The sequence below is a fragment of the Apodemus sylvaticus genome, chromosome 6 (assembly GCF_947179515.1).
Source record: "Apodemus sylvaticus chromosome 6, mApoSyl1.1, whole genome shotgun sequence".
Classification (NCBI taxonomy): Eukaryota; Metazoa; Chordata; class Mammalia; order Rodentia; family Muridae; genus Apodemus; species Apodemus sylvaticus.
The window spans coordinates 43751205-43764153 of NC_067477.1; the positions used below are offsets into that span (position 1 = coordinate 43751205).

General features: G+C 35.0%; 1 protein-coding gene across 3 annotated transcripts in view; it reads right to left on the minus strand.

Annotated features, from left to right (window-relative positions):
- Gphn (gephyrin) overlaps nt 1-12949 on the minus strand; it is a 447337-nt gene that overhangs the window by 71592 nt on the left and 362796 nt on the right. For all 3 annotated transcript variants that reach the window (XM_052185596.1, XM_052185597.1, XM_052185595.1), the window contains 2 exons: nt 4040-4132; nt 234-289 (listed from right to left, as the gene is read on the minus strand). In XM_052185596.1, the coding sequence (XP_052041556.1) occupies nt 234-289; nt 4040-4132 (149 nt within the window). The remainder of the gene's footprint in view (nt 1-233; nt 290-4039; nt 4133-12949) is intronic.

Genomic DNA, 12949 nt, shown 5'->3' on the forward strand with positions numbered 1-12949 from the left:
AGGCATGCCTGTGGGTATATAACAATTATTCATTACATATTGATAGGCGAAGGTTTGTTAAGTAATATTTCCCCACTGTTGTTCATAAGGAGACTTTTCTTTTATCCTTTTGATAGTATTCTAACTAATCCTTCTCTATGACTTCCACAATGTGGATACTGGAAACTTATAATTGGACGCCCAAAGTCTGTGAAGCAGAAATCTTCAGTGTCTTTCAGGCTTATGAAGCTCACCTGTTCACCAGCTTGGGATTCCCCAATGATAAAACGATCTCCTGGGCCATCAGCAGCTGTGAGAAGGAATGGAGCCAAGAATAAATCAGCATGGACTTAAAGCAAGAAACAAGAACCTAGTATTGAGACTCTAAGATTTCATTAAAATTATTTTCAGGAAAGTGGAGTGTATTCTGATTTCATAGAGTATACAATGGCTGTTCTATGACTGGCTTGATCTTTGGTATGCAACAGATTCTAAGCATCAGCATTAGTGGATTGATTTGTGCCCTTTCTTGACATCAATGGAAATGGCTTTCATGTAATGCAACGTGCTTTTCTAACATGATGTTTGTTTAGCTTATCCTTTCAAATGACATGACCATATATATAAAAATAATGAATATTATATTCATATATATATTTATGGACATATGAATATCACTCTGCAAACCTAACGTTCTCCAATATTTTTGTAACAGTTTTATTAGCTTATCATTCTCTTATCTATTTAAAGGGAAATTGGAAAATCCATGGACATGAAATAATCCTATTTATGAACTGGAACAGACAAGCTTTATTATATTTTCCACTTAGTATTTTTACAGTGCTGGACCTAGGGCTTGCCATGCCAGGTAAGTGCTCTAATACTGAGTTACACTCAAGTTTCTGGCTACTTACCTTTATTTTTAGGAGTGAAAAGTATTTATTAAAAGTTATTTTTGTCCTAGCATTTCACCGTAGGCCCTGGTGGGGCTGAAACATGCTATGCAGACCAGGCTGGCTTGAATTTGAGACAGCTCTATATCTGTCTTTCACTTAATGGGAGTATAGACATGTCCCACCGTGCAAGGTAAAATGACTCTGAAAAGCTTTTGAGCATTTACGCACATTCCTGTGTGCACATGCAAGCACTTGTGTGGGACAGGGCACATGTGGACGTCAGTGAACAACTGCCTACTCCCTTACTTCAGACAGGGCCTTTGACATTTTCTGGCTGTAGATGGTGGGCTAGCTGGTCCATGAGCTTCTGATTTTCTTCCCATCTCCCTATAGAACCTTTGGGTTAGAGACACCCATGCTTCGTACTTGAGAATTTGAGCTCAGGTCCTCAATATCACTTGGAAAGTACTTTTATCTACTGAGCTTTCTCCCCAGCTCTAAAAGCCACTCATTTTTTAAACTGAAAAAAAAAATCCAGAACTGGGATTAAAAAAACAACCAACCAACCAAACCTTCCTTATTCAGTCCCATCCATTCCTTCTTCAATAACGCAGTAATGACTTGGGGAAAAAAGAAACAAGAATTTCTACAGAATATCATGTTTTTCTTAAATATATTATTTGGGTTTATGATCAATAGTACTGGCAACACAAGGCCAGTTTTATGATCACTACTGTAATTTTCATGTCATTTGAGATAGCAAGGGATTTGAGGCCTATATATGGAGGTGATTACATCTTACATATGAATATTATATTTGCTGGAATAATGACGAACAACTTTTTCCATTTTGAAGAAGATATAGTAAGTAACTTTATATTTTCCTTTCTTCTCCTCTTTTTGTCAGTTTGTTGATGGGGCACCACTTTGAAGTACAAGCTGGTCTTGTAGTTCATCACACAGCCCACATTTCTTGGATTTCCACTGAGTGCTAGGATTACAGACATGCATTATCATGCGTAGTTGTTTTTGTAAGTATAAGGCAGTATTTTTTTTCTAAAGGTTTAAGTGAAATATTGTTTGAGTCACCTTTTTCACAGTTGACTTTTGTTACTTTGATGTAGAAAGGAATAAAATTATCATAGAATCCCTTTTATTACTACATGGTATATCTTAACCTTTATAAATATTATCTGAGTGAATAAATTACTAGAGTTTTGTAATTTTTTTTGAAACCAGAAGTTTTACTGAAATGTTATTTATTTATTTTTCTGGTTTTCTGAGACAGAGTTTCTTTGTGTAGCCCTGGCTGTCCTGGAACTCACTCTGTAGACCAGGTTGGCCTTGAACTCAGAAATCTTCTTGCCTCTGTCTCTCAAAGGCTGGGATTATAGGTGTGAGCTACCACTGCCCTGCTGAAATGCTATTTTTACAATGTCACTTTTACAGGTTCATTAAAAAGCCTTTTAGACAATTTAAAATATAGACAAAAATAATTACTTCACAAATATCAACATTTTACAAATGTTTAAATATAGGATTTAAATATAGAATACATTATTTTTGCAGTATTCTAAAGCAAATTACTTTTTATTGAAAATTAATGAATCAATGATATTTTATAATTCCATACTGAAAAACTGATACCCAAGGACAAAAGGAAAAATCAGTTTTCTCTAATGAAGTCTCACTGGGTAAACCAACTACTGCATGGCAGGCCCTATGCCCAGAGTAGCTGACCAACACATAATAGTCAGTGGCTTATTTTGTGCCCTTTTGTTTCATTTAGTTGGTTTGACATTTTGTGTCTTATTGGTCTTTTGCTTGTTTGTTTTTTGCATTATTTTTTTCTGAAAAAGAGAGAAAAAGAACATAAAGTTGGTTGGATAGAGAGGTGGGTATGACCTAGTAGGAGTTGGAGGAAGGGAAACATGACCAAATATATTGTATGGAAAAATTTAAATTAAAAGAAAGGAACTGTATTTTTAAATAACCCTGAAAGGGTAAGAAATATTTTTAGATTTTTTTATTTGAGTTAATAACCAATAACACAAAAATAATATATTGGATTTTGAAAATTGCTAAGAACATTGATTTTGAATATTCTCATCACAAAAAATAATTATGTGAGACAATAAATATGCTAATTAGATTGATGGAATCATATCATAGTATATCCCTATTTTAAAATATATTGTACATAGAAAAACAAAGGAAAAATTCAAATAGGAGTTAAAAAAACAAGTTAGCTGAAGTCTTATCCTGGGTAATCAGATCAGACTTTAGGCAAGCAACTGTTATTCTTTGCTTTAAGCTTTATACAATTTTTGGCAACTCTGAGGGTAATGAACTCTGAGGGTACTAAGTAGCATCTGGAGTTCCAGAACTCTGATACATAGTTTCTTCCAGAGAAAATTAAAGGTTTCATGCCTGTGTTTCATCAAATCCTTTACTGATATTTAAGTTTAAACCAAGAGAACTGACTAGTACATTTAACCTGAGTAATAGAAATCTGCTCCTTTTTTCCTGGGACCTATAGATGTTTTCAACTAGAAAACATGTGGAAGACGTCCAGATCGAGGCTCTCTGCTTTCTGATATGTGAAAGTGCTAAAAGCATAAGCTACAGTAACAGTAGCTCTTGTTTTGTTGTGCCAGAGAACTCAGGGTCTTGTACATGCTAGGTAGTTTCTCTGAGCCACATTAATAGACAAGAAATGATGTTTTAAATTTGATCTATATGTATATATTTATACTAAGGAATTTTCATAAGACTATATAATACTTTCCTTGCAGAATATTAATCAAGATTGTATTAAAAATACATAAGAACAGATTAGCAGGTTTATCAATGAGTGAAGTAATTTTGACAATTAATTGGAAATGGATATAACAGTATTCAGGAATGTGGATAGAGAAAAAAACGTAGAAAAATAAGAGTATGAGTCTAATGACCCTTAAAAAAACCTGGGCTGGAGAGATGGCTCAGCAGTTAAGAACACTGACTGTTCTTCTGAAGGTCCTGAGTTTAAATCTCAGCAACCACATGGTGGCTCACAACCATCTGTAATGCGAGCTGATGCCCTCTTCTGGTGTGTCTGAAGACAGCTACAGTGTACTTACATATAATAAATGAATAAATTAATTAAAAAACAACATATTTACCCCGAACAGCATAGCCATCTTTTACTGATGCTGGGAATGGGGGTAGGTTGTCTTTTGCATATACATCTTGAGCAAGGACTCGCCCCATTCCATCTGAAAGAAAAGAAAGAACTATGAGTAACAGAGGCAATGGATAAGCAATCATTCATAAATAAGATGGCCCAGTGTCTGTGTCACATATTGTAAATGGACTCAGGTAGACCTTCAGATTTCCATCTGAAGGAATAGTAGACAGAAAGAAGAGAAGCATCCTGGTGTCTAGATCACATATGGTCAATTTTCAGTAATGCTTTACAGCAATTATACAAATATGAATTGCTATACAGTAAGAAAAGATAAGCTTACAAGATATGTCATGAACCCTTTGAGAACAAGTATTATATTCTTCAAAAGAAAAAACAAATCTAATCATTTTCATATTCATTGACCTAGAAATTTCCCATCTATTATTGTATCTTAATATTTTATCTTCATGGAAATCTTTATTTCAGAGTTGTTTGTATTACTAAATATAGAGGGAAACCAAAAAACCAATAATATATTGAAGTAAACAGTGACATCGATCTTATGATGAATATGGGACCAAAGTAACATTCATGGACAGGTGAAAAATTCTTAAAAAGATGTATTTTAAAATATGTAAATGTATTTACACTACCAAGCAAAGGAGAAAGGAGGAAACAGTATAAGGTCTGTGAGTATAAGGTCTGTGAGTCCAATATAATACTTTGTTATCTACATCAGTCAGGTGTAGAACAAAACAGGATAACACTGAGTCAAGTTCTCTAATGCATATAGATGCAAAAAAAAAAAAAAAAAACCTCAATACAAACAATACTTGTAACTGACTCAAGTGCTCTCCTGACCCAAGCTCTCTCCTGTTGGCTAGTAGCAACCTCCTTAATTATCATCCTTCAACTTGCCCTGTGTTCAACAGGGGAAGATTCTCCATGATATTTTGTAACTATGTAGTACAGTGCTTTAAAATAATCCCCAACTTCTACAACATTGATTCATTCACTTTAGAAATAAGGCAAAGACATAGTAATTAATTTTTTTACACTTATTTATTTAGTTTGTGTTACTATGGATATGCATTATAGTGCATGAATGTTTTTGAAAGTCAATGAAACTAGCATTAGTTGGTCCTCTCCTTCTAAGAACCATGTGGGTTCTGAGGATCAAACACAGGTCTTCAGTCTTGGTAGCAAGACCTCTTATCATCTTAGTTGGCTCACTGACCCCCAAAAGATAAGGGATTATGGTACTGTTCCTTCTTAAATATTTTTATTGTCATTTCAACTGTAGTATATTTCTACTGTTTATTTTTTTAATATTTTTATTTTCTATATTCTTTGTTTACATTCCAAATGATTTCCCCTTTCCCGGATCCCCCCTCCCCATATGTCCCATAAACCTTCTTCTCTCCATCCCTTCTCCAATCACCTCCCTCCTTTTTCTCTGTCCTTATATTCCCTTCCCATGCTAGATCAATCCTTTCCAGGATCAGGATCCTCTCCATACTTCTTCATGGGAGTCATTTGTTATGCTAATTGTGTCTTGGGTATTCAGAGCTTCTGGGCTAATTAATATCCACTTATCAGAGATTGCATTCCATGTGTATTCTTTTGTGATTGGGTTACCTCACTTAGGATGATATTTTCCAGATCAAACCATTTGCCTAAAAATTTTGTGAATTCATTGTTTCTAATTGCTGAGTAGTATTCCATTGTGTAAATATACCACATTTTCTGTATCCATTCCTCTTTTGAGGGGCATCTGGGTTCTTTCCAGCTTCTGGCTATTATAAATAAGGCTGCTATGAACATAATGGAGCATGTGTCTTTATTGCATGCCGGGGAATCCTTTGGGTATATGCCCAGGAGAGGTCAGTTGCCTTCCTATACTCAAAGGATAAGCAGGCTGAGAAAGAAGTTAGGGAAACGACACCCTTCAAAATAGCCACAAACAATATAAAGTATCTTGGTGTGACTCTAACCAAACAAGTGAAAGATCTATATGACAAGAACTTCAGGTCTCTGAAGAAGGAAATCAAAGAAGACCTCAGAAAATGGAAAAATCTGCCATGCTCGTGGATTGGCAGGATTAATATAGTTAAAATGGCCATCTTGCCAAAAGCGATCTACAGATTCAATGCAATCCCCATCAAAATCCCAACTCAGTTCTTCACAGAGTAGAAAAAGCAATTCTCAAATTCATCTGGAATAACAAGAAACCCAGGATAGCTAAAACTATTCTCAACAACAAAAGAAATTCTGGGGGAATCAGTATCCCTGACTTCAAGCAATACTACAGAGCAATAGTGTTAAAAACTGCATGGTATTGGCACAGTGACAGACAAGTGGACCAATGGAATAGAATTGAAGATCCAGAAATGAATCCACACACCTATGGTCACTTGATCTTCGACAAAGGAGCCAAAAACATCCAGTGGAAAAAAGATAGCCTTTTCAACAAATGGTACTGGATCAATTGGAGGTCAGCATGCAGAAGAATGCGCATTGATCCATTCTTATCTCCTTATACTAAGCTCAACTCCAAGTGGATCAAGGACCTCCATGTAAAACCAGACCCACTGAAACTAATAGAAAAGAAACTGGAGAAGACCCTTGAGGACATGGGCATAGGGGAAAAGTTCCTGAACAGATCACCAATAGCTTATGCTTTAAGATCAAGAATTGACAAATGGGACCTCATAAAATTTCTGTAAGGCAAAGGACACTGTTAAAAGGACAAAACGGCAACTATCAAATTGGGAAAGGATATTCACCAACCCCACATTTGATAGAGGGCTAATATCCAATATATACAAAGAACTCAAGAAGTTAGACCCCAGGGAACCAAATAACCCTATTAAAAATGGGGTACAGATCTTAACAAAGAATTTTCACCTGAAGAAATTCGGATGGCCGAGAGGCACCTTAAGAAGTGCTCAACATCATTAGTTATTAGGGAAATGCAGATCAAAACAACCCTGAGATTTCACCTTACACCGGTCAGAATGGCTAAGGTAAAAAACTCAGGAGACAGCAGGTGTTGGCGAGGATGTGGAGAAAGAGGAACACTCCTCCACTGCTGGTGGGGCTGTAAGATAGTACAACCACTGTGGAAATCAGTCTGGAGCTTCCTCAGAAAACTGGACATTTCTACTGTTTATATTCTGGAGTTTAACAGTATTAACTTAGATAATTTAACCTTAAGATAGCGAACAAAAAGACTGCTAAATAATCTATAACAAATAAGCCACGCATATTGAAAACTGAATAAAGTACCTAAACAGAATGGAAAAGCTAGTAATATTTAAATGTAGAACTTTTAAAATTATAAATATACTTGATAAAACTTGGGTGTATTAATTAAAATCTTACTAACTTCATTTATACCTTTTTTCTTCTGAGATAAGGTGTTCCTCTGCTGCCAAGGTAGTCACGACTTGAAGTCACAACTCCTTGCCTTAGCCTCCTAAGTGTGGGATTTCAGCATCATATCTAGCAACACTTGTTTTTTTTTTTTTAAAATTAATAATGTATTTTATCAGAATTGCTTAAATGAGATTTATAATATATTTTACTTATATGTGTATATGTGTGTATATGTGAATATTATAGCAAAATTACAGTTGTGAGATAAAGATATCTGTAAACACATATGGAGAGCTGCCTGGTGATATGCAAATTTTTTTTGAAAAGAAGGCTCTTTTATTGAAAAAGGAAGTAAAAATATTTTATGATAAAACTGTGGGACTTTCGGGGAATGGGGGGTCTAGAAAAGGGGAAATCATTTGAAATGTAAATAAAAAATTTATCGAATAAAAAAAGGAAAAAAGGGGAAAAAACAAAAAAATCAAATCAGAACTCAAAGTAAACAATAAAGTAAGTCACTTGAAAAAAAATTGAAGGCTTACGTGGAAAATATTTCTGATAAAATAGAAGAGATATATAGAAAAATGACAATTTTCATGGACAATTAAAGAGTAAAGTGATAAACTAAATTAATTGCTAAATTAATTGAAAATGAAATAGAAACATTTTATGATTGAATTGAGGATTTATGTGGAAAATATTTCTGATAAAATTGTAGAAAAATGTAGAAAAACATGTTAAAATTGAAGATTATCATGGAAATTATATAGATAAAATAGTATGCATAAAAATAATTCTAAGTTGATTTAAAATGGAATTATAAACATTTTCAGGCAAAATTTAAGATTTATATGGAAAATATTTCTGATATATTTCAAGAAATATATAGACAAACACGTTAACATTGACTATTTCATGGAAAATTATACAGATAAAATGGTATATATAAAAAACCTTTCTGAATTAATTGAAGGTGGAATTAAAAACATCTTGTCATAAAATCAGAGATTTACATGGAAAACATTTCTGATCAAAGAAATATGTAGAAAAACTTGTTAAAATTGAAGATTATCATGAAAACTAATGCAGATAAAATGGTAGACATAAAAAATTACTAAATTAATTGAAAGAGGATTTACAAACATTTTTTTTTAATGTCGAGGAAAGGATTTATTTCACCTTATGACTCTATCCTAGAGGGAAGCCAATGCAGGAACCTGGAGACAGAAACTGAAGCAGAGACCACATACAAACATTTCCTGATAACATTGAAGATTTACATGAAAAATATTTCTGTTAGTTTGTCTTTTTATTGTGGAATTGAGTCCATTGATATTAAGACATATTAAGGAATAGTGATTGTTGTTTCCTATTATTTTTTTTTATTTTATTTTTATGTTTGTGTGGGCATCTTCTTTAGGGTTTGTTGGAAGAAGATTACTTTCTTGCTTTTTCTAGGGTGTAGTTTCCCTCCTTGTGTTGGTGTTTTCCATCTATTATCCTTTGTAGGGCAGGATTTATAGATAGATATTGCGTAAATTTGGTTTTATTATAGAATATCTTAGTTTCTCCATCTATGGTGATTAAGAGTTTTCCTGGGTATAGTAGCCTGGGATGGCATTTGTTCTCTTAGGGTCTATATGAGATCTGGCTAGGATCTTCTAGCTTTCATTGTCTTTGGTGAGAAGTCCGGTGTAATTCTCATAGGTCTGCCTCTATAAGTTACTTGCCCTTTTTCCCTTACTGCTTTTAATATTCTTTCTTTGTTTAGTGTATTTGGTGTTTTGATTATTTATGTGCCAGGAGGACTTTCTGGTCTGGTCCAGTCCGTTTGGAGTTCTGAAGGCTTCTTGTATGTTCATGGGCATCCCTTTCTTTAGGTTAGGGAAGTTTTCTTCTATAATTTTATTGAAGATATTTTCTGGCCCTTTAAGTTGGGAATCTTCACTCTCTTCTATACCTATACTCCTTGGTTTGATCTTCTCATTGTGTCCTGGATTTCATTTTGCATTTTCTATGACTGTTGAGTCCATGGTTTCTATGGTATCTTCAGCATCTTAGATTCTTTCTTCTATCTCTTGTAGTCTGTTGTTAATGCTTGCATCTATGACTCCTGAATTCTTTCCAAGGTTTTCTATCTCCTGAGATGTCTCACTTTGTGATTTCTTTATGGTTTCTACTTTCACTTTTAGATCCTGGATGGTTTTGTTCAGTTCCTTCACTTGATTGTTTGTGTTTTCCTGTAATTCTTTAAGGGATTTTTGTGTTGCCTCTTTAAGGGCTTCTGCCTATTGACCCATGTTCTCCTGTATTTCTTTAAGGGATTTTTGTGTTTCCTCTTTAAGGGCTTTTACCTGTTGACTGATGTTCTCCTGTATTTCTTTAAGGGAGTTAAGTCCTTCTTGAAGCCCTCTATCAGCATCATGAGATACGATTTTAAATCCACCTCTTGATTTCCTGGTGTGTTGGGGTATCTGGGACTTGTTGTGGTGGGAGAACTGGGTTCTTATGTTGCCAAGTAGACCTGGTTTCTGTTGGTAGGGTTCTTGTGTTTGCCTTTCGACATCTGGTTATCTCTGGTACTAGTTGGGCTTGCTGTCTGGCTGGAGCTTGTCCCTCTTGTGGACCTCTTGTGTCTGTACTCTTGGGAGACCAACTCTCTTCTGCCCCAGTCTGTGCACAGAAGACTGTGGAGTGTCCTGGCTCCCTGGTGCAAATGGTGGCAGGAAGACTTCTGTCCCAGCTGCTCCACTGATTGTATGCCCTGTGGTTGCACTCCTAGCTGTTCCCCTCCAGAGAGAAGGTAGAGTTCTCACATCTGCACTCAGAAGTGAAAGCGCTGGTAGGAGATCACTCTCTCCTGGTGGGCTGTGCACAGAAGGCTGTGGAGTTGCCTGGTTCCCTGGTACAAATGGCGGTGGGAAGACTGTGATAAGCATTTTTGGGAGGTTAAGAACATCACAGTTATTTTCAGGTAAGATTATATACATTTACAGATCACAGACATACAGACAGTAGCACCTTTTGTATTCAGTTTTATCTTTTATAGTGAGTTGTTCACCACTGACAGTTACTTAAAACATTAAATGAAAATTCCAGAAATGACTCAAAAGCTTAAAAACTGTATGCAGTTCTGAGTCCATTGATGACATTTTATATAGACTCACTCTGTCTTGCCTATGACATGAACTAGTTTTTTTCTTCTCAATATTCACAGTGCTATGTTCCTAATAGAGGAATGGAGAAAGAAGACTAAAGATAATGATGTATTAGGATAAAGAAACTGCAGAACACAGTAAGCTATAGACATTTTAGAGTTGTAATGTGGTTATCGGTAAGAGTGTAAGTATACCTATGGGGAATGGTTTCAGTTGGCCATATGTGTAGAAAAAAAAAAGAAAAAGTTACAGAAAAGACCAGAAAAACCACTATACAAGGAGTTATTTGTAAGTAAACAGCATTGTTCTAAGTAAAAACAACATACTGGAAAGAGACTTATATATATATATATATTTCTGCTCCAGTGTGCAGGGTGCTTTGGGAGAAGGAAGCTTCAGTTATCATCTTTAGGGTCAATGTAGCCTTGGAGTTCTGACTTCTGAGATTATAATTGTCAGTTCAGAATCTAGTTATACTTCTGTGGTCCAAGGGGTTACCAGACCTGTGCTTCTGACCTGATCTGATGTTTGTTATCCTGTTCCAACCAGGTTCATAGAATTGAAGGGATGACTGAGGCTTGTACTTCATTTGGTTGCCTTGGTGCTTAGAGTATAGCTCTAGCCTTGGTCTTGATAGTACATAGCCAAGATGAGATTACTCCAGTGATTCTGCTTGACTATCAACACCAACTTTTACTAATCCTCACTGCTGAGAGTCATGCAGATATACATCTAAAGAATAAAATATCCCAACAGGACAGAAAAGGAAGTGAAAATGAAAAGACAAATACACTCCAATGGATGTGTAAAACAATAAACACAAAGAATATGACACAGCCACCACTCATGGCCCATCCCCAGCGAACCAGTTCTCTCTTAAGAGTACCCAAAAGTACCCATGTAGCTACAAAGCCTGGGACAGGATTCAAAGTTTTACTTTTTAAAAGAATTAATGGTCATACAGAAGATTCAAACAAGGTAAGGCATGGATTAAGGAAATCTATCCAAAACCTTGACAAAACACTATCCAAAGTGAATGTATAGGTAAAATTCAGCAACCCCTCAAAACTCATATGGAAAAGGACTACAAACAAATAGAAAACACAAACAAGCAAGTTTAGCTACACCTATAGTGATAAAGTAGACTTTAAACCAAAACTAACTAGAAGAGATAAAAAAGGAGCCCCTAATTTCATAAAACAGACATTGCATGGTAAAAAACAAATAAAACAAAATAAATAAAAAACCCACCCACATAGGTTCTAACCCAATAATAGCTGGGGTTTTGAACTCTCTAGTCTGATGTTTAGAAAGGTCTTCCAAACTACCACAATGAGACTTTAGAGCTAAATGATATTATGAATCATCTAGACTTGAAATAACAAAATATTCCAATCATCAGACAAAGAATACACGGTTTTCTCAAAAGCACTGGGAATCTTCTCTAAAATCAGTCATATAATAGAGGACAAATCAAGTTTCAACATCATCATTATCATATGGGATAAAATTTGAAATCAATAATAATAGAAACTATAGAAAATACAAACATTCTTGGAGACTAATAAATATCTGAACGAGGTCATCCAAGATATTAAACAGGAAAATCCTGGAGAAACATGATAATGAAATCAAGACCTGTCAGATTTGTAAAGAAGGCAAAATGGCCAGGGTATGAGGAAAATAACCAAAATGCATCTTATACACAAGTGAAATTGAAAAAACAAAATTAATTGATAAGGTCCCTGTTTGAAAATAGGAATTCGATGTAGGGAGTTTTAAAAACACAATTTCTACTTGAACAGATGACTCTCATGAAAATGGAATTGGAATTGGAGTGGAGGTGGTATGAAACTGCAAGGAACTTCGAACCCAAAAAGTTAATAATGACCCAAATAAAAAAAAGTGGCAGTGGGGGTGAAGATCAGGAATGCATTCAAGAGGCTGTAGAAGAAAGAGTATTGCTAAAAAGGTAGGAAAATTAAGTTCATATCTGTTATGAAAATGTATTAGAAGGAAATATGTAATGAATATAGTGTTAGAATTTGTAGTTTAATTAAGGTTTAGGCACTGACAAGATAACAAACATCACTTACTGATGGCACTTGAACTAGTAACCTACATAAAGTCATAGGAAATGAATATACAAACTATGAAAAAGGGGCCAATAATGCTCATAAATGAACTGACAAAAGACAAGGTTACAAAAGAGGCAGGCATCTAAGAAGAGTAACTCTTCTGACCTCACTCTGTTTGCCCTATATAATAAGGCTGTTCTATTTCTAGACATCTTTCTTGACACATGACTTACTTAGTACCAGTCGTAGTAGATGTTTAGTCAATTTTGTTGAAAAACCTGAATTAGACCT